The sequence below is a fragment of the Lepidochelys kempii genome, chromosome 1 (genome assembly GCF_965140265.1).
Source record: "Lepidochelys kempii isolate rLepKem1 chromosome 1, rLepKem1.hap2, whole genome shotgun sequence".
Taxonomy (NCBI): Eukaryota; Metazoa; Chordata; order Testudines; family Cheloniidae; genus Lepidochelys; species Lepidochelys kempii.
Window position 1 is genome coordinate 322,227,612 of NC_133256.1, and position 24,114 is coordinate 322,251,725.

Sequence of the window (24,114 nt, forward strand, 5' to 3'; positions counted from 1 at the left end):
ACAGGGAAATGGAGATAATTCAAGCACCAATTCTTTAGAAGATGACGCCTTTGAAAAGGAATTGGATAAACAAGAAAGATGCCGGCGAGTTTCTGCGATTCATAATTGTAAAGAAGCATTATTCGAGAGAAACTTTTGAGAAGATTGTGAGGCGACGGAGTCTCTTGGTAGGCTAAAAGTTAAGTCTGTTTTTGAGGCCATTCACAGCTACCCACAATGCATTCAGGCTGCCTGTAGAATTGCTTCGAGCATGCCAACAACTCAAGCTAGTGTGGAGCGACTGTTTTCAGCTTTAAAGTTAATTTTAAAGGATTTGCGGCAGGCTATGAAAGACAACTTGATTACTGCAATAATTTTTTACAGAATGAATTATGAATGATTCTAGTTTGTACCATTGTTGATGACATTTAAATTGTGTTAAAAGTCTGAATAAAAATAATGTTTTTTCAAAATGACAGTATGCACTTTTTTATTTAGTTAAAAATTAATTTGAGTCAGAGCGCTGAGCGGAGTCGGAGCGGAGCTGGAGCAGTCATGGAGCGGAGAAATTCAAAAATTTGATTGCTCCAAATCCCTGCTCAGTAGGAGTGTGCAATGCACTGAGGTTAATCCATTAATCTCTGGAACTCTGGGTTCTAATTTGACCTAGACTGTAGCTAAAATTTTTTTGGTGGATTTCTTGCGATATACATAACACCCCATACAGTCTGAAGCATTTGGCACTCAGTGGCTGGAGATAGTCCAATGCTGAAATATCAAACATGTTATGATAAGGTCTTCAATAATTAGCAAAACTGGATAGAATGCCTGAATTAAAATTTTCAAGCCACAAGGGAAAAGCAATAAAAGTGACTTAAGAAAAAACAATTTAAAAATAGATACATAAAAATATTCCTTCAAATTAAAATATATTAGCATCTGTATGTTGTTAAATGTAATTCACTAATTCTGTTTGAATGCAAACTTTTATATTTAATTTCAATTAATAATATATATATATTAAAAAGCAGCTACCCTATAGATCAGTAGTTTTCAACCTTTAGTCCGCGAACTCCTGGGAATCTGCAGACTATGTCTAAGATTTCCAAAGGGGTCCACACCTCCATTCAAAATGTTTTAGGAGTCCGCAAATGAAAAAAGGTTCAAAACCACTGTATATATAGTTACAAAGACTGACCCAACTTCAAACCAAAACCAGAAAATAACCAGAGACTGCATCAAAACCTAAGTCATGTTCCCCCATACCACAATATACTCCTTACCAAAAACACCCAGTCCTTGTTAGGACCCTTCCTCAAAAGCATGGGCAAAAATATAGATAGGCCTTCTCACGGGCCTTGAAAGTTAACAAATTAACAGTATTTCAGAGAAACAACAGGAAGGGGGAAAGGATTCCAAAGCTGAGAACCTTTCAGATAATGTTCTGCCAAAAGCTCCCTCTGTGACTTAAGTTACTTCACTGATCACAGCTGAAGTCCTATAGTTCAATGAAAGAGGTAGTGTTCCAAGCAGGCCATTTCAAAACCATTCTGGGAAACACAGATCAAAACTACCACCCTTAAACTCCATCGGCAAAGACAGGTGGCAGTAGGTACAGATCCCAGAAAACTGGTGTCAAGTAAGATATATGACTTAACAACAGGCTACTGCATTCTGCATCAACTCTAGCTCCTGGTTTGATTTAAGGTATAGCCGAGTACAGGCACATTGCAGAAAGCTAATCTTGAGTTGAGAAATGTATGCATAGTGGTAAAAGGGTCTTTATCAGAAAGAAAAACAGTGACACTGTCCTGGCTAGACAAAGATTAAAAAAAGTTCCTAGAAACTCCTGTAATATAATCTGACAGCATTGGGGATTCACGAATACCCTCAAATTGCAAATTCTAATAATGAATGGCAGGAAAATACCCTCAACATGAGAAGCAGTCATGATCATCATTATATCTTTTAGTAGCTTCCTCCTATCTACCAATATCACTTCTGTCTTACTGGGATTGAATTTTACCCAGCTAGCTCAGATTCATGCCTCATTCTCCCCACATACTAAGTAAGCATTCAACAACAAGCTAAATGGGATGAGAGACCTGGATATTAATTTTCTCAGTGGGGGAACACAAACATGGACACCCCCCAAAAAAATGATAAACCTTGTTTTTTATATTTCTTATTACTGGATGACAAACTGAACAAGAGACATGAGAAACTGTTGTAAAACAGTTTTATACACTGGGTTACACTGATAGGATTATCACAGAAAACACGTACCCAATGACTCCGTTGTAATACTGTATGAGTGAAACAGGAGAACTGAGAGAGAATATATTTGACATTTAAGTCATAAAAGAAAAGTAGTCGGGTTCATTCTGAAGATGTGATGGTTAGGGGGAGGCAGAACAGTCTATAAATGCACAAGGAATTTTACAAAAGAGGATTGGGACCAAGTATTCTCATTAGTCAGCTTGGACAGAAGAATACATTAACTTAAAAAGCAAAAGGAAAAATGTAGGCAAAAGGTGATTAGCAAATAGTCTGGCAATGGGGTGCGGGGAGGAGGGAGTTGTCTGAATGTCTCTTTGGCAGCAATATGACCTCTATCATGAAACACCCCTCAAGTCAACAGCCAGGCAGAGCAAATATAGTTTTTTTGTAAGGTTTAAAACAAAACAAATACCAATATTTCATGCACTGTCAGCTCTTATTCTATGGTAATATTCTGATACTTATGATGCCACCTAGCAGGAAGTCTGGATATTAGAATATGGCAGAGTTAAATATGTTTGTTTGGTCATTGAGAAACACAACACTGCCTCAAATTCTGAAGACAAGAATGTCTGAGTTCCAGTGCTATCTTGCCAACTTCCATCTCTGGCTATAGGCCCTATTCTATCGAATCGTCTCTGTCTGCTTAGCCATCCAAGGTCACTTTGCTTTTCCCTTTGAGTACACTGCAGAGATGGAGGGCTGCCCATTTCAATAGGATGTAAGTTTCATTTTGATAACAGAGTGACCTGTTTCCCCCTTGTTTGTTCTGATACATCATGACAGACTAAAGGTTTGCTATAACTACAATAAAAAGAAAAGGAGTACTTGTGGCACCTTAGAGACTAACAAATTTATTTGAGCATAAGCTTTCGTGAGCTACAGCTCACTTCATCGGATGCAAGCTTATGCTCAAATAAATTTGTTAGTCTGTAAGGTGCCACAAGTACTCCTTTTCTTTTTGCAGATACAGACTAACACGGCTGATACTCTGAAACCTATAACTACAATATATCTGTTTCATATGGAAGGTGTCAGGACTTTTACGTAATTCCAGATGGTTTGCAGTTCTAGGTTGATGCTGTGCCTTTTCTTTATAAGGCCTTATATCATGGATGTGTGGGAGCTTGCCATGCCCCCAGGACAGCAGCATGTGTTATAATTGTCCTGTCTGGTCTATAATCATCCTATCTAGCTTTAACTTCCAACCACTGGATCTTGTTACGCCTTTATCTGCTAGAGTAGAGTCCTCTGTCACCTCGTTACCTTCTCTTTGATAGACCACATAGACTTACAGAGCTCATTCTCTCACTGAAAGGCAGGTTCTCCAGATCTTGATTCATTTAAATTCAAAAAAAGAACAGGAGTACTTGTGGCACCTTAGAGACTAACAAATTTATCAGAGCATTAGCTTTCATGGGCTACAGCTCATTTCATCGGATGCACAGAACGGAACATATAGTAAAAAGATATATACATACATACAGATAAGTTGGAAGTTGCCATACAAACTGAGAGGCTAATTAGTTAAGATCAGCTATTATCAGCAGGAGAAAAAAAACTTTTATCGTGATAATCAAGATGGCCCATTTAGACACTTGACAAGAAGATGTGAGGATACTTAACTTAGGGATATAGATTCAATATGTGTAATGACCCAGCCACTCCCAGTCTCTATTCAATCCCAAGTTAATGGTATCTAGTTTGCATATTAATTCAAGCTCAGCAGTTTCTTGTTGGAGTCTGTTTTTGAAGCTTTTCTGTTGCAAAACTGCCACCCTTAAATCTTTTACTGAGTGGCCAGAGAAGTTGAAGTGTATTCCTACTGGTTTTTGAATGTTATGATTCCTGATGTCAAGATTTGTGTCCATTTATTCTTTTGCGTAGAGACTGTCCGGGTTAGCCAATGTACATGGCAGAGGGGCACTGCTGGCACATGATGGCATATATCACATTGGTAGATGTGCAGGTGAACAAGCTTCTGATGGCGTGGCTAATGTGATTAGGTCCTATGATGGTGTCACTTGAATAAATATGTGGACAGAGTTGGCAATGGGCTTTGTTGCAAGAATAGGTTCCTGGGTTCGTGTTTTTGTTGTGTGGTTGCTGGAGAGTATCTGCTTCAGGTTGGGGGTCTATCTGTAAGCGAGGACTGGTCTGTCTCCCAAGATCTGTGAGAGTGAGGGATCATTTTTCAGGATAGGTTGTAAATCTTTGATGTTTTAGTTGGGGGCTGAAGGTGACAGCTAGTGGTGTTCTGTTATTTTCTTTGTTGGGCCTGTCCTGTAGTAGGTGACTTCTGGGTACTCTTCTGGCTCTGTCAATCTGTTTCTTCACTTCAGCAGGTGGGTACTGTAGTTGTAAGAATGCTTGATAGAGATCCTGTAGGTGTTTGTCTCTGTCTGAGGGATTGGAGCAAATGCGGTTGTATCTTAGAGCTTGGCTGTAAGCAATGGATCGTGTGGTGTGTCCTGGATGGAAATCTTTCTCTCATACACTTACACATGATCTCCTATGCCCCCTGCCAATCCTCTCTTCAGTCTTCTGCATAAAACCCACTTGCTAGGGCTTTGTGCAGAGAAAACGTGGGATGGAGATTGTTGAAATCATGGTGGAATTCCTCAAAGGCTTCTTTTCCATGGGTCCAGATGATGATGATGTCATCAATGTAGCGCAAGTAGAGTAGGGGCATTAGGGGACGAGAGCTGAGGAAGCGTTGTTCTAAGTCAGCCATAAAAATGTTGGCATACTGTGGAGCCATGCAGGTACCCATAGCAGTGCCACTGATTTGAAGGTATACACTGTCCCCAAATGTGAAATAGTTGTGGGTGAGGACAAAGTCACAAAGGTCAGCCACCAGGTTTGCCGTGACATTATCGGAGATAATTGTAGTCCATCTTTGTGTGGAATGTTGGTGTAGAGAGCTTCTACATCCATAGTGGCCAGGAGGGTGTTTTCTGGAAGATCACTGATGGATTGTAGTTTCCTCAGGAAGTCAGTGGTGTCTCGAAGATAGCTGGAGTGCTGGTAGCATAGGGCCTGAGGAGAAAGTCCACATAGCCAGACAATCCTGCTGTCAGGGTGCCAATGCCTGAGATGATGGGGCATCAGGATTCCCAGGTTTATGGATTTTCGGAAGCAAATAGAATACCCCTGGTCGGGGTTCTAGGCATGTGTCTGCACAGATCTGTTCCTGTGCTTTTTCATGGAGTTTCTTGAGCAGATGGTGTAGTTTCTTTTGGTAATCCTCAGTGGGATCAGAGGATAATGGCCTGCAGAATGTGGAGTTAGAGCGCTGCCTAGCAGCCTCTTGTTCATATTCCAACTTATTCATGATGACGACAGCACCTCCTTCGTCAGCCTTTTTGATTACGATGTCAGAGTTGTTCAAAGATCTCATAGCTCTGCATCAGGGAGGTTTATCCATCCTTCCTATCCCTGTGAAGATGGAATAAAACTCTTAAGCTATAAGCAGACTGAAGTCTCATTGGCAGATCTGTGCACCTTACTATTCTGAATAATGTTTAAACTCTGATTTTGAAATGTGAAGTGCTACATAAGTGCCAATTTTCCATTTTCATCAAACCCAGACAGCATTTCACAGTCTAGCCAACGTAAGAGCATGAATGAGGAGATGACTGAGGCTCAATTCCGACAAGGGGTAAGTGATGTTGGCTGGTTGCTAGAAGCATCTAGATTCATAGATTTTAAGGCCAGGAGGGACCATTATGATCACCTGGTGCAACTTCCTGCACAACACAAACCATAAAACTTCCCTCAGTAATTTCTGCATCAAGCCCACAACTTTTACCATCCAAGACATTGGTTGATATTGATCTATCAAATCCAAGCTACCAGCTACTTCTTTGACCATTCAACAACCACAACAGCTAAGATCAATAATGTTATCACTTTCAGTCTCTAGGTTTGAAAATGTAGAGCAAAGACTGAAGCCCTGGACTCAGAAGTTTCCTTCTCCTATTGGTCTGAATGAAGCTTAACTTGTCAACTTTTAAAGAACAGTGAAAAGCCCATCTGTTCACTAATGTTAAGTTTTATTTATGGTTACAATTTGAAACTCAGAGCTAATACAGGGAGTTGAACAGAAGACTAGTCAATGTAAGTGACTTCTAACCCAACATGAATCTAAAACCTTTTGGACCAATTTAAAAAAAAGCATACCAGCATAATTGAACACCAACAATTTACCGGTCAATACTAGTTTAGTCCTAACTCAGCTGTAATTTTTAGAGCTCACTGAATACCAATCCACTTCTGCTGAATTCACAGTACAGCTAACAAAGGTCAAAATGGCAATTCAATTGTTCATGAATAATGGGTTGACTGATTAAATCAGACAGAGATGTACCTCTACAGCATGGATTAGACAGGTGGCTTGCCCCGTGACCCACTTTTCCCCCCAAAGGTTTCAGAATAGCAGCCGTGTTAGTCTGTATCCGCAAAAAGAAAAGGAGGACTTGTGGCACCTTAGAGATGAACAAATTTATTTGAGCATAAGCTTTTGTGAGCTATAGCTCATTTCTTCGGATGCATGCAGTGGAAAATACAGTGGGGGGATTTTATATACAGAGAACATGAAACAATGGGTGTTATCATACATACAGTCTGTTTATTTTCTTGAAGAAATTTTCTAAACTTCCAAATGCTTCAGGTATTTTGTTCATTAAAAAACCTCTTCTGAATGTATAAATTCAATGAACTAATATATTTGTTTCATTATTTACTGTCACAAGGACTAAAATTTACTTGAAAAAGAATATTTCAGTGATGCTTAGATGTTGTCAATAAAAACCCAAATCTTGCAACGTGGGGTGCCTGAACAAAGCCTCCTCAGAAGCAAATTGACACAGTGGGCCATCCACATGCACCACATTGCAGGATCATGGCCTAGAACTAATGCTTTCAAATATAATTAAAATAAACACAAGACAATTAAGAGTTTGAAATTTTATGAAAACTGAAGCAATGCACAGCTGAGAACTGTGGCTCATCATGGAAAAAAAACAGTCTGATATTTCCTGTGCACCACAGAGAGGCATAGATTTGGGCACAGCAGCCAAGCTATTGCTCAAACACACATACAAACCAGAAAGCATTATTTATGTCTACTACCATAAGTAATTTTTCAATGGATAGAAATTACCACAGGGCTCCCATTTTCTTAGGAGCCAACAACTAATTATCAGAGGTTTTAGCATAATTGTTTTTTTCTTTTGATACTGTACTATTTATTATTTATACTGTGCCATAGGTGTTTCTGGCACTCTGCAGCCAAGTCTTTTCCCATAGGAGTTTCTAATTTCTTGCTTTGTTGTTGCTGAATTACAGTGTAATGAACCAGGATACGTGGAAAAGGGTTTAGGAGAAGAATAGAATCATAGAATAACAGAGTTGAAAGGGACCTCTGGAGGCCATCTAGTCCAAACCCCTGCCCAGAGCAGGACCAATCCCCAATTAAATCATCCCAGCCAGGGCTTTGTCAAGCCTGACCTTAAAAACTTCCGAGGAAAGGGATTCCACCACCTCCCTAGGTAACGCATTCCAGAGTTTCACCACCCTCCTAGTGAAAAAGTTTTTCCTAATATCCAACCTAAATCTCCCCCACTGCAACTTGAGACCATTACTCCTCGTTCTGTCATCTGCTATCACTAAGAATAGTCTAGATCCATCCTCTTTGGAACCACCTTTCAGGGAGTTAAAAGCAGCTATCAAATCCCCCCTCATTCTTCTCTTCCATAGACTAAACAATCCCAGTTCCCTTAGCCTCTCCTCATAAGTCATGTGTTCCAGACCCCTAATCATTTTTGTTGCCCTTCGCTGGACTCTCTCCAATTTATCCACATCCTTCTTGTACTGTGGGGCCCAAAACTGGACACAGTACTCCAGATGAGGCCTCAACAATGTCGAATAGAGGGGGACGATCACGTCCCTCGATCTGCTCGCTATGCCCCTACTTATACACCCCAAAATGCCACTGGCCTTCTTGGCAACAAGGGCACACTGTTGAAGACAAGGGTTGCAACAGGAGCCCTTAGCTGGGGACATGTAACTACCCTCACCCTTCCCTCACTTTCTTATCCCTTCTTTTAAAAAAAAAATTAAGTTTCTAGCCCTTATGGTTGTAGGAATAACCAAAAATATGTGAACTGAGCATAAATTGATTCAGTGATGCCTGCCTGAATCTGCAGACAGCCTGTAACAAAGTTCTAAAATAGAGGTTCTCCGCTTCAGAGGTTGGGGTCACAACTGCTGGGGGTGTCACAAAGAGGTCTCAAGAGAAGCAATCACGCTGCTCTTACTTGTTGCTAAATGAAAAGGGGGTCCCAGCATGGGGAAGGTTGAGAACTACTGGGTTACAATGAAGGTAATGAGATTTATTCACAATGTCTATATTTTCTTTTTTTAAAGAAATGAAACTAATAAAGTATGTTACTACTCTCTTCCACTTCATCTTCCTCCCCCTCCATTCCTCTCCCTCAAGAACAGAAACATAAGAATTGCCATACCAGAACAGACCAATGGTTCAGAAAGTCAGACAACCCACTGGACAGAATCCAGTGCTTCACAGAAAGGGGCTTGTCCCACTTCCATCACCTCTTAAAGTATACACAAAAAGGTTATGCAATAGGGGAAATGTATTTCTGAGCCTGCTTGTGCTTAGCATATGACCTGAAACCTAAGGACTGGTGGGTTTATTAATTTTATCCCACTAATAACAGTCGCTATTCTTTTTAATATAAATTGATCCATTTTTGAAAACTAATTATATTCCTTTATATAACTCTTTACAGACATGCCTCACCAATCTACTAGAATTCTTTGAGGGGGTCAACAAGCATGGGGACCAAGGGAATCCAGTGGATCATAGTGTACTCAGATTTTCAGAAAGCTTTTGACAAGGTCCCTCACCAAAGGCTCTTAAGCAAAGTAAGTTTTCATGAGATAAGAGGGAAGATCCTCTCATAGATTCGTAACTGATTAAAGGATAGGAAACAAAGGGTAGGAATAAATGGTCAGTTTTCAGAATGGAGAGAGGTAAATAGTGGTGTCCCCCACGGGTCTGTTCTGGGACCAGTCCTATTCAACATATTCATAAATGATATGGAAAAAGGGAAAGTGAGGTGGCAAAATTTGAAGATCATACAAAATTACTGAAGATAGTTAAGACTAAGACCGAGGCAAACTGCGAAGAGCTACAAAAGGATCTCTCAAAACTGGGTGACTGGGCAACAAAATGGCAGATGAAATTTAATGTTGATAAATGCAAAGTAATGCACATTGGAAAACATAATCCCATCGTTTTAGATGTATAGTTGGGGTCTAAATTAGCTGTTACCACTCAAGAAATATCTTGAAGTCATTGTGGATAGTTCTCTGAAAACATCCACTCAATGTGCAGCGGCAGTCAAAAAAGCTAACAGAATGCTAGGAATAATTAAGAAAGGGATAGATAATAGGACAGAAAATATCCTGTTGCGTCTATATAAATCCATGGTATGTCCACATCTTGAATATTGTGTGCAGATGTGGTTGCCCCATCTCAAAAAAGACATATTGGAACTGGAAAAAGTTCAGAAAAGGGCAACAAAAATGATTAGGGGTATGGAATGGCTTCCGTATGAGAAGAGATTAATAAGACTGGGACTTTTCAGCTTGGAAAAGAGACGGCTAAGGGGAGATATGACTGAGGTCTATAAAATCATGACTGGTATAGAGAAAGTAGATAAGGAAGTGTTGTTTACTACTTCTCATAAAACAAGAACTAGGGGTCGCTAAATGAAATTAATAGGCAGCAGGTTTAAGATAAATAAAAGGAAGTATTTCTTCACACAACGCACAGTCAACCTGTGCAACTCCTTGCCAGAGGATGCTGTGAAGGCCAAGACCATTACAGGGTTAAAAAAAACACAAGATAAATTCATGGAGGACAGGTCCATCAATGGGTATTCGTCAGCATGGGCAGGAATGGCGTCCCTAGCCTCAGTTTGCCAGAAGCTAGGAATGAGCGATGGGATGGATCACTTGATGATTACCTGTTCATTCCCTCTGGGGCACCTGGCACTGGCCACTGTCAGAAGACAGAATACTGAGCTAGATGGACCTTTGATCTGACCCAGTAGGCCCATTCTTATGTTATGATTTGAGTTATGCTATTCGTGTAACTCAAATTTCGTAGCTTAGATCGACTTTTCCCTTTACTGTAGACAAGGCCTGAATCTTCACCACCAGCCCTGATTATGCTTCAGCAGAGGCATTACAGAACAAGCTCTGCAGTACAGAGCGATTTGCATAGCACAGTGGCTTTTCCGTGGACTACACCTGTTCCCACCACCCACACAGTAGAACTGCAGCAACTTGGTAGCATTTATGGCCTTCTGAGACTGCATGCATGGGCAGCCTTTGACGGGGAAACATTTCAGATGCTAAATTTTAAGTAGCATTAATAAATTACAGAACTTTAAAAAAAGCAAAATTCTGAAACATATTGTATGCCCTTTTAAAAAATTCCCAGGCTAACACATAAGCCTCCTTTAGGAAACTATGTTAAAAAGCCCTTCCACACCCTTTACCAAACTGCTGCACATGTGAAAAACCCCTCTAGAGTCCTCCATTTACACAGTGTTCCCTTGTTTAATGCCATCACCATAGCAACATGCTTGAAAGCTAAGGCCCCACTTCTGCGTTTAGTCATGCTGGGGCAACTGCAGTGATTTCAGTAGGATTTCATTGGTGTAACGAGAAGTAGATTGGGCCCTATGAATCCCTGACAGCTTTTATAAAACAACACATTTAGAAAAGTTTTAATCAGCCAAGTCTGAAAACAGAACTTTGGATGAATGGCAAAGGAGAAGGGCACAGAAGAAGAATGGCAGAAGTCATACTGTTGTTACTGCTGTTCTGGGTTTATTGGTTTAAGTATTGTTTGCATTTGTTTTTTAGCCGAACTCATCTATTCTCCCATTCAGAGACAGTCTCTTATTTTGCTTAGTCATTCATAATTTCCTTAGTCTGTTATATACTGGTTTTGCCAAGTATTTAGAAAGGTGCTGTACTACCAAAGAAAGAATTCACTGCTGCAAGAGCCCTGCCAGCACAGACAGACTAAACCTTTTCAGCAGTTGATGAAAGTGCACCCAAAGCAGCTCACCTTTTCCTGTCATGCCTGTTTACTATTGGGGCAGCCTGATATAAAAGCCAGAACACCAGTGAACATCTCTGAATGTATAGCAACAGCTATACATAAATGCGACAGGGTGTCCACCCCACACAAGGCCTGAAGGGAAATTAGGTCATTGAACCTTAGGCTGCCACTGGAGGAAACCAAGGGAGTGCTAGGGCCTAACTGCAAATGAAGTCCAGCTGGGTGGCAGAGGGGTGAGTGGGGGGCAAGAGGAGCAGGATCTATAAAGAGAGAAAGATGTCAGGCTGGGGGAGGAAACCTGCACTCCCTGATACATGGAGGAAGGTGTAAGGGGAGAGTAGGAAACAATCCAGAGAAGGGGTAATGAGGGCTGGAAGAGTAAAGCCCAGAACTGCTGGGCTGAGGTTCCCTGGACTGGATCCTGGTGTAGCAAGCGGGCTGAGGTTCCCCTAGCAGCCACTAGGGGAGCAGCACAGACCAGGCAGCAGGGAATGGACTATCTAGGACAGTTTGCCTCAAAGTACTTCCAATACCCTAGAAGAGGGGAGAACTTCCATATGACTTAGCTGGAGGGCTAAGGTATGAAGAGGACAGGGCTGCTGCTTCTAGTGCATGAGAGGCCACTGAGTACTGATGGATAGAGTAACTGCAGGAAGGGGTATCAGACTAGGTGGCAGAGCTAATTCCCCGGAGGAGCCACAAGGAGGCACTGCTGACCGGTGAGTAGCGACATCCCAGTCACGATAAAATATCCTAAAAGCAAAGAGGGTGAGGTATGGGGGAAAGGAATGCAAATACACTTGCTTCACAAATTCTTAACAGAAGTTACTGTTTAGCTATTCAACAATTTACAGGTGGTAAGCAAAAATTCAGAAACGAAGTCTGAAGTGGACAGTATACTAGTAAAGTAGTATTTGGAGCAATAAATAAAAATGCTAATATTCCTCAGAAAATAAAAATATAGAGAACAGTATTAAGGAAGGGTGAGATATTCAAAGGCACTTAGGTCACACAACTCCACTAACTCCCTTAGGAACTTTAAAATCTCACCCTAAAAATACACTTCAAGAGAAACGAAGGAACAGACACTGCTGAGTGTGTGCATCACATGCAAATAAAAAATATGATCCAACTTTAGCTGCGGAAGTCATAAAAGGAGAAAAGTCAAACTATTATTTCCTGTCCCTCAGTCCGAGAGCGAGTTCATGTTAATTTCACAGCAAAGCATGACGATAGATTTCCGCATGCCCCAAGCAATGTAACTAATGGATGATCAATTTTCATGGGGTAAAACATGACTGTTAAATTTGGTGCAGATGGTGGTGTGCATTTTTTGTGCTAAAATGCAAATATGTTGGTGGGTGTATTATAATGTTTGGGGAGGTTTTTTACACTTAAGTATTTTCATGATAGCATAAGCTCTTGGATGCAAAAAATCAATATTAAATACTCCCTCTTGAAAGCAAGGAGAGACAGCAGAGCTTACAGAAAAGAAAAAGAATGAATAATGTTATGAGTCAATATTTTCTTATTGTGTGGTTCTTCTTTTTTACACACACACACACCCACCCACACCCACCCACCCCTCCCTCCCCTAAGTAGTACTTGCTGATACTTGACATTGGTGGATATATTTCTGCCTTTAGATGTACATACTACAGGCATATTTATTGAGACTACTGAATTTCATTCCTGCCAACCAGTGGGTGCAATTTTTGCTAAGAAATCGTGGGTTGTAGCCACATATGAATGTCACTAATTAATAAAGATTATCAGATAAAAAGAAAGTCAGTACTGTTCATTTCTATTGTTTATCTCCTTGCAGGACAGTTTACACAGTACATGTATGCTTGGTGCTTGTAGGGTGCCTGTGTGGTCTCCCTCCAAACCAGAGAGTGAGGAGTCACCCTCAGCACCTGAGTGGGCAGAGCCAGGCCAAGCTTACTCCACCCCCAGGAAGGGGAGGGGTGGAACAGGAAGTACAAAAGGCGAGGCCCTTAGCCCAGTGAGGGAGATGGACACAGGCTACTCCCTGTGGACCCTGCTGCCAAACCAGGGGATGCCCTGGACCAGGGGAAACCTGACCCAGAGGAGGGACTCAGGTAACCAGAACTGCCGGCTGCAAAGTACCCCGAGGAACTGGTGGAGCCAGGCAGCGACCCAAGCCTGATGCTGAGCTGGAGCTACCGGGGATACCAGCAGCTGAATACCCCAATGAGTTGGAGGAACCAAAGGGAACCACTTGAGAGACCAGGTAGGAAGTAGCCCAGGGGTGGAATTGGACAGTGTGGTGAGTTGGTGTCCGGTCAGCATGTTGCAGATGGATCCCCACTGACCCAGTGGCGGGACCCTCTACTCTTGCCACTGTCAGGGCCCTGGGCTGGAACGCAGTGGAGTCGGGTGGGCCTGCCTTCCCCTGCCACCCTACCTCAGGTGGCAGAACCCTGATAAAGTGCTAAGGACTCTGGCCGGCGCTCCCCTGCCTGAGGGGCATGCCACGGACTCTTGCCGGTGCTCTGTTGTCATGCCAACTGTGATGTCCCGCCTCCCTCCACTAATTCCCCATTGACAGAGAGGTATGACCAGGGTCTTTCGGCAAGGCAGTAGCTCCCTGGCACCCCCCAGCAGCTCGGCAGACCAACAGACCATGCTACAGCGCTGTATAGGCAGAGTATGAAGTCAAGGTCCCTGAAGAGATTATGTAAATTTACAATGTACAGCTGAAAGGCTACCATCTTGCAACCCCTTATATACATGCTTCTCTTTACTACATGAATGGGCTGACTGATATCAAGTGTAGGACAAGACAGGAGTAGAACAGCTGCAAGCAAGAGTGCTTCAAATCACATCTTGCCACAAATATAGCTGCATTTCTTTTTCTTCTGTTATCTTTCTCCTCTTCAGCCAATTTATTTGATATTTGTTGGGGAGAGGCAAGAATTAGGGCTTACAGGTCTTTTGAATGCCACAGAAAAATCCAGCAGCCAAGTAAACTTCCATCAGCTCTGCAGTCCCCCTCCTCTCCAACAGCTTCAGTCCTCTCCCCCACCTACTTCTCCAATGACCAAGGTCCTACTGATATCATCAAAAACCAAAAATGATGATACCCACCAAGAGTTCCCATCCCTCACTCAATTGGCTCTCTTGTTTCAAGTCACCAGGGTTACTAATCACCACCTCCTGGTCAAGTTGAAGTCCTTTTGTCTCTGCAAATCTTCCTCAATTTAATGCCAGTTTCAAAGTAGTACACTCTTCTGCTCAAGCTTGTTCTACGCCTTCTTGTTTCTCTTCAAACCTTTTCAACCACTTATGCCACATTTCCTTGGGAGGGTCTTCATCCTTCCCCATCCCCACAGCTGTTCCCAGCCCTCTCCTCTTCATGTTTACACTCTTCCTCCAAGAGGCTTCATCATACTCATGGTTTCAACTATCCTCTCTACAGCAATAGCTCCCAAACCTATCCATCAATTCCCAACCTCCTATTTCTGCCCAGTACGCCTTTGATGCCTCCTCTTAGATTTCCTACCATGATTAGAAATTCAGTATACATCATACAAATCCCTTCTTTTCCCCATCACTGGTCTCACCTCCTCTGTTCTCCCTGCAACCTCATGATATCTTTCCTCTTCTCCCTACCCCATCTCTAAACTCTCACCAAATCCTGTCCTCCCTTTTCATTCCTACCACAAAAGTTCTTGTCCGTGCCTTAGTAATCTCTCGCTTGATATACTGCAGCTTCCCCTTCTCTGCACCTCCCCCCCCGCCCCAGTCTAACTAGGTCACTCCCCTCTATTAGTTTCTTTTTATCTTCCATGTCAAGGATGAGTGGGGCCAGACAGCGTGCTGCTTGCTACTCTCTGTGGAAGTGACTTGCTTTTCCCCTTGCTGATAGTGATGGAAATAGGCTCCTGGGCCACAAAGGGTATATCTACACAGCAAAGAGAAACCCACCGCTGGCCTGTGCCAGCCAACTCAGGCGTGGGCTGTGGGGTTGTTTCCTTGTTGTGCAGACTTCCAGCTCAGGCTGGAGCCTGAGCTCTGGGACCCCCTCACCCCGCAGGGTTGTAGAGTCTCGGGTTATTCTTTGCTGTCTAGACATACCCAAAGGGAATTAACTCCCTCTTCTCCATGAAAAACAATTCTCTGCATTTCCTGCTCTGAGCACAGTTGCCAGAAGAGAGGCTGAGAGCAGCTCCACCGAGAATGGGGGGCGGGGAGGGGAATTACTCCCAGTAAACCCCACAGATACTAGACACAGTTAGATGGGTGGGTGAAAGAGGAAAAAAGAGGGGGTGGGTGTGATGGACTGGGGTGGTATCTAGCAGGGAGAAGAGAATTTGGATGTGAACTGAAGGGAAAAGAAAAAGGATACTGGGTAAAAACAACAGCAGGAGGAAAAGAAAATGGTAGGGAGTAGCATTAAAAGCATTTGGCATATCCCCTGCACAGAAATATTGGGATGAAATGCTTCCCTCCGAAAGAAAGAAAGGGGGGGGGGAGAACCCTATGGAAAAGTGGGAAAAGCACTTTGTTGTAAAATGAAGGTTAGAGAGAGATTTTAAAAAAATTAATGACCAATATTCTTATAAAGGATGTTAGAGACACATGACTTTATCTTGGTAACAGTGTTAATCAATAGTACACCAATGAACCAGTTCAAAATATGCATATTATCTAAATAATCTGTTTGTTCACTCCTAGTCAGCTAGGCTTCAGCAGCATTCCTGAAACTGAATGAAACTAGGTACCCAGTTAGTAACTGCCATACACTATGTCACTTTGATTAGATAACAATGGCACTTGGGGCCAAACAGAAAAAGTTAAGTTAAGATTTGTCTTAAATGCTTGTTTTCAGTAATTTGGTTATATATAACCACAGTGCCTCTTTTTTTCTTTGAGAAATCCATATTGGGCAAATCTTTCTTCCATCATGAAAACATTATGAATTTCATAGCTTACTCTGCATAGAAAACAAAGCAGATTAATTTTCACACATGAGAAGGGCATTCAAAAAATGCACTATAGCAGTTCCACTGTCACAAAAAGGTAGTTTTTACATTTAAAAATAGTCATATGATTAGATTATAATGGGGACTTTCTGATTTTTAACGGAAAACAAGCATGTCTGACAATTGTACACAGTCATGGTCACACAGACTAAAAGCAAAGCTCTTTGTGAAAGTTGCACATAATCATCAAAATTGTAAATCAGCCTCTTTCAGTGGAGGCTGACAATAGTGAAAGAATTTTTCTGGATTGCAGAGTTTAACATTAGTTATTAGATTATCTGCCAAAATACTTGCAGGTCTCATGCTTCACTAAAACTGGAATATCTGGTACATCATTCACTACCCAATAATTATGCAAAAAACTCTGAAGCAATTAGTGTGCAAGAGAATAGCTTAAGGGTGGTGATAATTGGAAAGAAAAGATCATTTTCCATCACACTACAGCATGTTATACTTCACTTTATTTCATTAGTAGGTCTGGAAAAACGGTTTACTAAACATTTTACTTTACATTACATCCAAAAAGTATAGAGCACGGGTTCTCAAACTTGGGGTTGGGACCCCTCAGGGGGTTGTGAGGTTATTACATGGGGGGGGGGGATTGCGAGCTCTCAGCCTCCACCTCAAACTCCACTTTTCGTCCAGCACTTATAATGGTGTTTAATAGATAAAAATGTGTTTTTTAATTTATAAAGGGGGTCACACTCAGAGGCTTGCTACGTGAACGGGGTCACCAGTACAAAAGTTTGGGAATACCGATGTTTACTCTGTACCAGTCATGTTCTTTTCTGCACCAGCTTCAATGCAAATATGCCCTTTAAAGACCTTACCTTTGCTATCATCCCATTTAGGAATATATATGGTACCATGACAAAGCAAGCAGTCACGGAAACATTCATAAAACTAATTAAGGCCCTAATTCTCCAATTTGCTGCACCAATGCAGATCCTCAAAGTCAACTGAAACCCATTGAAGTCACACTGTCCCTGCAAAATTGAGCAAGTACTGTCATTAGCTGAAATACTCTTCTTTCAAAACACTGAAATGAGAACTTAAAATGAAGCTCTGTACATTGTTACTGGTATTGTGTCCATTCAAAAAACCTGGATCAGAATGGCTTCTCTTAGAAATCTTAAGAGCAGAGAGATAAATCTGGTGCATGAAGAGTTAACCCTCCAAGGGATGTAGGTAGAAAGGAAGATGGGTGTAATCCCTCATTATCAAACTGCACTGAGATTTGGAGGATTAAGATGGTTGCTGATTATATTTTGAGAATATACTTCGTAGTATTTAAAATTGATCCCAGAGCCACAAAAGAAGCCTTTAATTCAGTTGCCTATTTTTAATTCACTTTTACTAGCCTGCTCACCATATATTTTTCTATCCTATTTGTCAAATGTCTGCAAATACAAATCCATTGGTACCAGAATGCTTTGTTTAGCTCTTAGCTACAAAAACTACACATAAAAAATCTGCTATCCTGCACCAGAAAAATACCTTCTCAAAACAACATATGAAATATTTTTGTTTAAAGGTGAAGCAGTTGTTTCAACACATCCTGTTTTTTAAGATTACACCTCTGAATTACTTTTGTTTATAGAAACATCCTGCTTACAGAATAGAATATCTCTTTTCAGTCTTTTCCAAGCAAAGCATTTCAACAAATGACAATTTGCTCAAGTTAACAGGAAGAATTTCTCCTAACAGAAAACACTACTGTAATTGAGATATTGATTTTAAAACTGATGCAGCAGTTCTCCAACTGTGGGTCGGGACCCCAAGTGGGTCATGACCCCATTTTAATGGGGTTGCCAGGGCTGGCATTAGACTTCCTGGGGTCCGGGGCTGAAGGCTTCATCCCTAGGCAGCAGGACTCAGGCTTCAGCTTCAGCCCTGGGTGGCGGGGCTCAGGTTATAGCCACTCGCCCCCCACCCCCATGGTTAAAGCCCTTGAGCCTTGGCTTTGGGCCCCTCCGCCAAATCCCCCTTCCTGGGCTCGTATAGTAATTTAGGTTGTCAGAAGGGGATCACAGTGCGATAAAGTCTGAGAAACACTGGTACAGCATCCATCATATTTCATTGTTTGTGGGCTTGCCTCTGCATTTAATAAAAGTGTCATCCAATGGCCCCCACCTATATATCTACAATCAGCACCCAGTAACAGTGCTGCTTCTACATCTCTTGGGATACTTTGGATCCATCCTTTGCATCCTACAATTTGGCCCTTGTCCAAACTAATGAACATTAGGGATCTGAATATCCAGTGACAGAAATGGAGCTTTTAAAGTCCTATACATTATGCTCCAGCTCCAACATAATACACAATGAAGAATTCATTTCATCATTCAGTATAATTATTTCATATAACTCAAACCCAACTGACAGCTTGCATAGTCCAAAACTAAAAGAGCACCTGTACAAGGACTACATAAAGATTTTGAATCATAGAATATCAGGGTTGGAAGGGACCTTAGGAGGTCATCTAGTCCAACCCCCTGCTCAAAGCAGGACCAATCCCCAATTTTTGCCCCAGATCCCTAAATGGCCCCCTCAAGGATTGAACTCACAACCCTGGGTTTAGCAGGCAATGCTCAAACCACTGAGCTATCCCTCCCCCCAAAAAGCTTGAAGGAAAGAAGTAACCGATACCTTAAGACAATTTAAGAAACAATTATTGAACTACTATAGAATCTTTTGAAGCAACAAAATAATCTTAGAACAGCCCTAAAATCCAGTTTCACTGACAGATTTTTATCTCTGATAAAAGAATTGAGTCATTTGAATCAGCTGACATTTTAAAATCATTTATGTCCCAGTCCTGTAAACACTTCTGTAGGTACTTAACTTCATGCACTGAATAGTCTCATTAAAGTCAATGGGACTTTCACAGTACATGAACTTCAAGACTTGCACAGGTCTTCCCAGGATTGAGGCCTTTGCCATCCTAAAATACTAGAATTTTAGAGTCTAATCCTGAAAGCATTACTGATGCAAATAGCACCACTGAAGTCGCAGAGGTTATGTTAGTAGAAAGCACTCATGAGTAAGGGTTTGCAGGATTAGATTGTTTGTATGCAGATGTTTAAATCTTACTGAATTAGTCAGTGGTTTCAAATTTTGTGAGAGGAACACGATTTTTTCTTAATTTTCAACCATTCCTGGGAAACACTCAATTAGAGAGATTAACATCAAAGAAGCTGATACACTTGTTCTATTGTAAATACTTCATTAATATTTCATGCAGGAAAATGATGTTGCAATTTTCCATGAGTAGAATACTCTTGTTTTTTACTCCCGGATACCGTGACCGTAGTGTGTCCAGTCCAGAATATTCATGACCATGCAGTCACCGGAACGTCATTCAAGATATTGCATACAGTATGGAAAATACCCCCTGGTTCTTCTATTGTATAGAAACCCTGCTCAGAGTCACGATGTTTGAAATCTACGCTCAACATGTATTCACTCCCTTCACAGATGTCTCAGGCAGGAGCTTTCAGCAGGACCCCCATTCACTCCAACGCACCAAGCCGGCTTCACACGCCGCTGCGGGGTGGTCAGTGAGTGGGGTGGGGCGGAGAGAAGAGTGCCCCCGTGGGGGGCTCCCCAGAGCCGGCCCCAGCTTTGACAGGCGGCGGCCTGCCCCAGGCCTCGCGGGGCGCTGGGTTCACGCCGCCCCGGACACCAGCAGCCACCTGCCCGCACCGCTCCAGGCCGGAAGGTCCCAAGTCCACCTGTGACCCTCCCCCGTCAGGCGCGGCGAGCCCCCCCCCCACCACACACACACACACACACACACACACACACACACACAACCACCGCGCTGCCCGGGGGTCCTGCCCGCCCCCGGGCCCCCGGCCGCGGCGCAGCGACCCCGGCGCCCTCACCTGACAGCGACCCGCACCGAGCTCTCGTCCTGCCCCGCCGACATGGCGTGGAGCGCGGGGGGGCGGCGGCGGCAAACAGAGGCTCGTTCCGCCCGCCTCTCCGAGCCGGGGCGCGGGGCTGCCGCGCTCACCTCCGCGCTCCAGCCATTTTAGGTGCCTGGCTGAGTAGGTAGCACCGCGGCCGCGCCGGGAGGGTCCCGCGCCCCCCGGGCAGAGAGGCGCCCGAGCCCAGCGAGCGCGCTCTGGCTGCGGAGAAGCGAGCGGCTCCCTCTGCAGCCCAGCCTGGCTCCCGCCCCCACCGCACTGACAGCAGCGGCGCCGGCAGCTCCTCTCCCGGCCGCCTCAGGTTCTCTCCAGCCGCAATGCGTAACCAGGCCACTCCTCCCTCCCCCCCGCCTGCGCTGCCAGGGCGGAGAGCGGCTCCGCGCCGGGCGCTGCCTGCCGCCGCTGGCGAAGCACGCCCTGCCCCCCCCCTCCCCTCCCCTCCCCTCCCCTCCCCTCCCCGAGCTTGTCCAGGCTTTCCAGCCGGGGTGGACGAGCTTCAGCCCCTGCTGAGCCTGTTCTCCCCCCCCCCCAAAGAAAAGCCACTTCCACTTATTTCTTCCCCTCCCTAGGGCAGAACGAGCTGGGTTTTTACTCCAGAGCACTGCGTGTTCTGCATTGCCCCTATGTCATCATCTGCAGCGTGCCAGAGCCCTGCCGCGCTCCCCGGCTTTGTTTTGTCTGGCAAATTGGTTCAGAAGTTGCCCACCACTCTTCTCCCAGCTTTAACAAACTGCCTGGTTTTGACATTTGGAAACGTATGGGGGAGGACGCTAATTTCTGATGCCAACAGCAGCCCCGCTAGGAAAGAGGCAGGGTTTTGCTTGAAACAAGTCACGTTCTTGAGTAGGATTTTCCATCAGAATAGGCCCATTTTTGAATTTGTAATGATAGGCAAGGTTTTTAGTCTATGAAAAATGTGCATACTCAAGCCTCAATCTTACAATCAGATCAGTGCAGGAAAACTCCTTTCCCACAGAGCTGATTGCAGGAGTGGGGCTCTAGCTACATCTGACTCTTTACAGGAACAAATCCCCTACTCTGAAGAAATCTCAGTCTACTAAAGCAGTACTGAATTATTTCTTTGGGGCTTAAACCTCCTCACTTTTCCTTTGCTATTTTTTCCTTAGGAATATTGTTTGACTGCAAGTTGCTACATAAAATATTGTATTATCTTTCCTTTAACTTTATAAAATGTTCTATACTAAGATCGCCCAGCATTTTACAAATATTAATGACAGGCCCCTTAATATTCCTGTGAAGTATGTATTATGTACCCAAAGATGGAGAAACTGACTAAGGCGCAGAGAAGATAAACCTAAAGTCACCCAGAGAATATGCGGCAGAGACAGAAGTAGAACCTGAATCTCCCCAGGGCTGTCTGTGCTTTAGCCACAGACCATTCCCTAGATCTGATGTCCCTGGGCAGGTGTCTCACTTCTAACCCCTCTTTTAATATATGTTTAAGAAAGTGAATATTTAGACTGAATAGCAGCAAAAGGTTCTTGAAAGTGGATTGCATTAGGCTGTGGAACAGTCTCTTGAGGGAGTTGTGGAAGATTCATAATTTAGGGGTTTTTAAATTATTGTAGATTAGCTAATAGAGAAGGAAAGAACAATTAACAGGAGGAGAGTCTATTGCTGGAGATTCTCTAGGTTTTAGTCAGGAAAAAGTATGGGCCAGGTCAGATGAGAAATATTCACATAGACACAGCAGAAAAGGGCAGACAGTGACAAGTTTTTAAAGTGATTGTACACAAATGCTAGAAGTCTAAATAATAAGATGGGTGAACTAGAGTGCCTCCTGTTAAAGGAGGATATTGATATAATAGGCATCACAGAAACCTGGTGGATTGAGGACAAATCAATGGGACACAATCATTCCAGGGTACAAAATATATCCGAAGGACAGAACAGGTTGTGCAGGGGTGGGGGGGCACAAGTGGCACTATGTGAAAGAAAATGTAGAATCAAATGAAATACAAATCTTAAATGAATCCACATGTTCCATAGAATCTCTATGGATAGTAATTCCATGCTCTAATAAGAATATAACAGTAGAGATCTATTATCAACCACCTGACCAGGACAGTGATAGTGACAATGAAATGCTAAGGGAGATTAGAGAGGCTATCAAAATAAATAACTCAGTAATAGTGGGGGATTTCAATTATCCCCATATTGACTGGGTACATGTCACCTCAGAAATAAATGCAGAGACAAAATTTCTTGACACTTTACATAAGTGCTTCTTAGAGCAGCTGGTACAGGAACCCACAAGGGGAGAGGCAACTCTCGATCTAGTCCTGAGTGGAGCGCAGGATCTGGTCCAAGAGGTAACTATAACAGGACCACTTGGAAATAGTGACCATAATATAACAACATTTAACATTCCTGTGGTGGGAACACCACCTCAACAGCCCAACACTGTGGCATTTAAATTTCAGAAAGGGGAACTATGCAAAAATGAGGAGGTTAATTAAACAGAAATTAAAAGGTACAGTGACTAGAGTGAAATCCCTGAAAGTTGCATGGACACTATTCAAAGACACCATAATAGAGGCTCAACTTAAATGTATACCCCAAATTGAAAAAAAATAGTAAAAACTAAAAGAGCCACCGTGGCTTAACAACCATGTAAAAGAAGCAGTGAGAGATAAAAAGGCATCTTTTAAAAAGTGGAAGTCAAATCCTAGTGAGGTAAATAGAAAGGAGCATAAACACTGCCAAATTAAGTGTAAAAATGTAATAAGAAAAGCCAAAAAGGAGTTTGAAGAAGAGCTAACCAAAAACTAAAAAGGTAACAATGTTTTTTAAGTACATCAGAAGCAGGAAGCCTGCTAAACCACCAGTGGGGCCCCTGGACGATCGAGATACAAAAAGGAGCACTTAAAAAGACAAAGTCATCGCGGAGAAACTAAATGAATTCTTTGCTTCAGTCTTCACAGCTGAGGATGTTAGGGAGATTCCCAAACCTGAGCCGTCCTTTGTAGGTGACAAATCTGAGGAATTGTCAGATTGAAGTGTCACTAGAGGTGGTTTTGGAATTAATTGAGAAACTTAACAGTAACAAGTCACTGGGACCAGATGGCATTCACCCAAGAGTTCTGAAAGGACTCGGATGTGAAACTGCAGAACTATTAAACTATGGTTTGTAATTTGTCCTTTAAATCAGCTACTGTACCCAATGACTGGAAGATAGCTAATGTAACGCCAATATTTAAAAAGGGCTCTAGAGCTGATCCCGGCAATTACAGACTGGTAAGTCTAACGTCAGTACCGAGCAAATTAGTTGAAACAATAGTAAAGAATAAAATTGTCAGACACATAGAAGAACATAAATTGTTGCACAAAAGTCAACATCGTTTCTGTAAAGGGAGATCGTGTCTTACGAATCTATTACAGTTCTTTGAGGGGGTCAACAAACATGTGGATCCAGTGGACATAGTGTACTTAGAATTCCAGAAAGCCTTTGACAAGGTCCCTCACCAAAGACTCTTACATAAATTAAGTTGTCATGGGATAAGAGGGAGGATCCTTTCATGGATTGAGAACTGGTTAAAAGACAGGGAACAAAGGGTAGGAATAAATGGTAAATTTTCAGAATGGAGAGGAGTAACTAGTGATGTTCCCCAAGGGTCAGTCCTAGGACCAATCCTATTCAACTTATTCATAAATGATCTAGAGAAAGGGGTAAACAGTGAGGTGGCAAAGTTTGCAGATAATACTAAACTGCTCAAGATAGTTAAGACCA

At 42.7% G+C, this 24,114-nt stretch overlaps 1 protein-coding gene across 11 annotated transcripts in view; it reads right to left on the bottom strand.

Moving 5' to 3' along the window:
- KIF21A (kinesin family member 21A) overlaps positions 1-20,677 on the bottom strand; it is a 173,803-nt gene extending 153,126 nt beyond the window's left edge. For all 11 annotated transcript variants that reach the window (XM_073328412.1, XM_073328411.1, XM_073328416.1 and 8 more), the window contains exon 1: positions 20,319-20,677. In XM_073328412.1, the coding sequence (XP_073184513.1) occupies positions 20,319-20,362 (44 nt within the window). In that variant the 5' untranslated portion in view covers positions 20,363-20,677. The remainder of the gene's footprint in view (positions 1-20,318) is intronic.
- Between the last annotated feature and the right edge of the window lie 3,437 nt (positions 20,678-24,114).